This window comes from Tupaia chinensis, unplaced genomic scaffold, assembly GCF_000334495.1.
Source record: "Tupaia chinensis unplaced genomic scaffold, TupChi_1.0 Scaffold000609_1, whole genome shotgun sequence".
Lineage (NCBI taxonomy): Eukaryota > Metazoa > Chordata > Mammalia > Scandentia > Tupaiidae > Tupaia > Tupaia belangeri.
This window is the reverse complement of record NW_006160128.1, coordinates 898,980-902,033: the sequence shown is the minus strand read 5'-3', so window position 1 is coordinate 902,033 and position 3,054 is coordinate 898,980. Positions and strand designations below refer to the sequence as shown.

Below are 3,054 nucleotides of genomic sequence, written 5' to 3'. Positions count from 1 at the left end.
CACATGCCTGGCCTGAGTTTTAAGCCACCGGGTCCAGGATGCGAATTGTGGTCGACAACATGGGCGTCCAGCGACATAGCCATTACGCTAACTGCTGGTCCCAAGACAAATTAAGTTTGAGAAACATACTAAAACATTCTAGTGGCGATGTTTAATAGACCATTAAAAAATAGGCTTGAAACTCAGGGGAAAATTCGGGTGAGAGTTACAAATTTTGGAATCATTACATACAATATCACTGAAAGTAAGAACACTAGCGCCTGAGTGAGGGCTCAGGAATAAGCATAGGCTGAGCAACCTTCATCTGAAATGCTTAGCTCCAGAAGGTGTTTCATTTTGGAGTGTTTACATAAACGTAGCAAGATACTCTGGAGATGGGACTCAAGTCTAAGCATAAAAATCATTTATGTTTCATTTATACCTTATACGCTAAGTGTGAAGGTACTTTTGAATATTTTTATAGTGTTTTGACTGTGATATGAGCTCAGGTGTGAAGTTTTCCCCCTGTGGTATCCTGTCAGCACTCAAAAGGTTTCCGATTTAAGAGCATTTTGGATTTCCAATGTTTGGATGAGGGTTGTTCACACTGTACTAGAAATCTTAACAAATGGTAGCAGTGGTAGTACGGGGCTGCACGCTGCCATGAGGGTGATGTAGTACTTTCTAACCTAGAGCCCACACACCAACTATGTATTGCAGATACAAAGATCACTAAAACATGTCCTTATTATAAGACTCATAGGAACTTACATCAATATTCATGAAAACATTTAACCTCCATCATATATATATATTTTAATTTGCTATAGGGATGTGCACTTGCTAGAAAGACAGACAGGTTAGGAGGGAGAGAAAGAGGGCAAGTGAGAAAGCTCCCTCTGGGGGGCTGGGGGGGTTGGCCAAGCCACAATCCCTTCTCCATTCCCCTCTCGGAATTTTGGGCATGCATGCAAATATGCCCAGCTTGAGTCTCAGGCTGCTGGGCCTGGGACTTGAACTATGCACTTAGTCATGTGGAATCCAGAAACCTTAACTAACAGATCACTGGCTGGCCCCCACTTACATTTTCTTATCTGAATGAATTTAACAGTTGCTAACTGAAAAAGAAGGGATCAGATAAAATCTGAAAGAAATAGTTTCTATTTGAATTAATATAGATATAATTTAGTGTTATGTGAATATCAACTAGTCTATTTCAGAAAAGGAAAATCAACTGATACAGATTTAAAACTAACATTTTTAATCACAATTCTATACAAAGCAATCTTGCATTAATGGATATTTAAGACAGGATGAAAGCCACAAGTAACAGGAATAAGACTCGAGTTTCTATCAGTTATTCTAGGACTCAGGTAGCAATTTCAATTTTGACATAAAATAAGACTAACCATGTCATTAGAAAAATGAAGATGAGAATTCTTTAGTCTTCAAATATCTGGTCAGAGAGGGCAGATTTACTATAGAAGTCAAGAGCCAACTAGTCACTTACTATTAAAATGTGTTTCTATGGCTTTTATTGCAGAAATTTTAGAGAAAGTCAAGAGTCACCGCAAGTACAGGCTTAATGGAAAAGAAAGGATTAAACACTGACAAGCAAACCAGAGTTGATTCCTCTAAGGAGCTGTTAACTCTATCATACTAAAGTCAGATGATGAAATAGAAATTCAGATTTATATGAACATTCTCAAATGTCAAGGTAACATTATGTGGGCAAAACAGAGAAGATGAAATAATAATGCTGACACCCACTTCTGTTGTGAAACCAAATGCAGCAATAAGTTGGCATGGGAAACCATCCCGCCCTCTGCATTAACATTACCTTGTGTGTAGGCAGCATCATCAGATCCCATACTCAATTTCCGGGCTTCATTTATTCTATCCACATGTCCTAAGGCAGGGTCCGTGAGGTGCTGGATATTCTCTGTCTCTACATAATGATCAGGATGGTTTAGAAGATTTGTAAGTTCAAAGGTAGGGGATACCACCCCTGGTGAAACTGCAGGTGGCTTATTGGGAGAAACGGTAATTTTGAAAGTATATTTTGTATTGGGTTGAGTGACCACCACTCGAGGAGAAGTTGCAGAGTTATTGCCTATTGCTCGACTTTTGGGAGGGTGGTGATGAATGAAGGCAGGACCCATGCTCACTTGCCCAGACATATTCCTGGAGGCAGCAGATGCTCCAGAGTTTGTGGATATAAAGAGCGTGGGCTGATTCCGCATGACCTGTTCATCTCCTGTGGTGGCATTAGCTGAAATATAGACTTTAGGTTGACTACGGGACATCACTTCATCAGTATTGGGGGGACTGGCAGCTATGTAAACAGTGGGCTGATTTCTATTTAAGGTCTGGCTGTTGACTGAAGAGGAACTGCTGGAGGTTCGAGGTCCAGAAGAACGCAATTTTGAAGAACTGTTTCTTTGTGGGGGTTCAAGTTTGATTTCAATCTGGTTTTTTCGAGGTCCTGTTGAAATATTCTGAATGTTATATTGGCTATGAGCAGAAGACTGTGAGCTACCAGACGAGTGAATTGTTGGTGGTTGTGGAGTAGTAGGTGAACTGATGGGCATGTACACATGAGAAGTCTGGTGGCCTTGCTGATTTGTCTGTTGGGCTGAGGTATGTGACAGAGGATTAGATGCAGGGTAAGTAGTCCAGGGACCAGGCTGCGATGGTTGATAGACTTGTTGAGGGTTCATGGGATTAAACTGAGATACCCAGCCAGAATGCTGCTGTGCCTGTCGAGCTGCCCCACCAGGAGTTGTAATGTAAGGCCTAATGTAGATAGAATTTCCCTGTGGACTGTTAAGTACAGGTGGAGGTACACCATGGATGTGCAAAGATGTAGGAGTATTGCGGCCAGTCTGAATATTTGGGGCTAAAGTTACCATAATGGGATTAAATCTGGGAGTTTGTTGAGAAAGGTTGGATGTTCCTTTGGTGCCTAAGTGAAATCCAAGATGTGGGGCTGAATTCGAAGCACTAGATGTACTGGATAGTCCAAAAACATTAAAGCCTTGAGGAACTTGAGCTGGTGCTGTCTGTGGCTCCTGC

General features: G+C 41.4%; 1 protein-coding gene across 3 annotated transcripts in view; it reads right to left on the bottom strand.

The window, feature by feature from the left end:
• Positions 1–1,507: 1,507 nt before the first annotated feature.
• LOC102478674 (TGF-beta-activated kinase 1 and MAP3K7-binding protein 2) overlaps positions 1,508–3,054 on the bottom strand; it is a 32,738-nt gene continuing 31,191 nt past the window's right edge. For all 3 annotated transcript variants that reach the window (XM_014591709.2, XM_027775858.1, XM_014591710.2), the window contains one exon: positions 1,508–3,054. This exon is cut by the window's right edge and continues 284 nt beyond it. In XM_014591709.2, coding sequence (XP_014447195.1) covers positions 1,692–3,054 — 1,363 coding nt within the window. In that variant the 3' untranslated portion in view covers positions 1,508–1,691.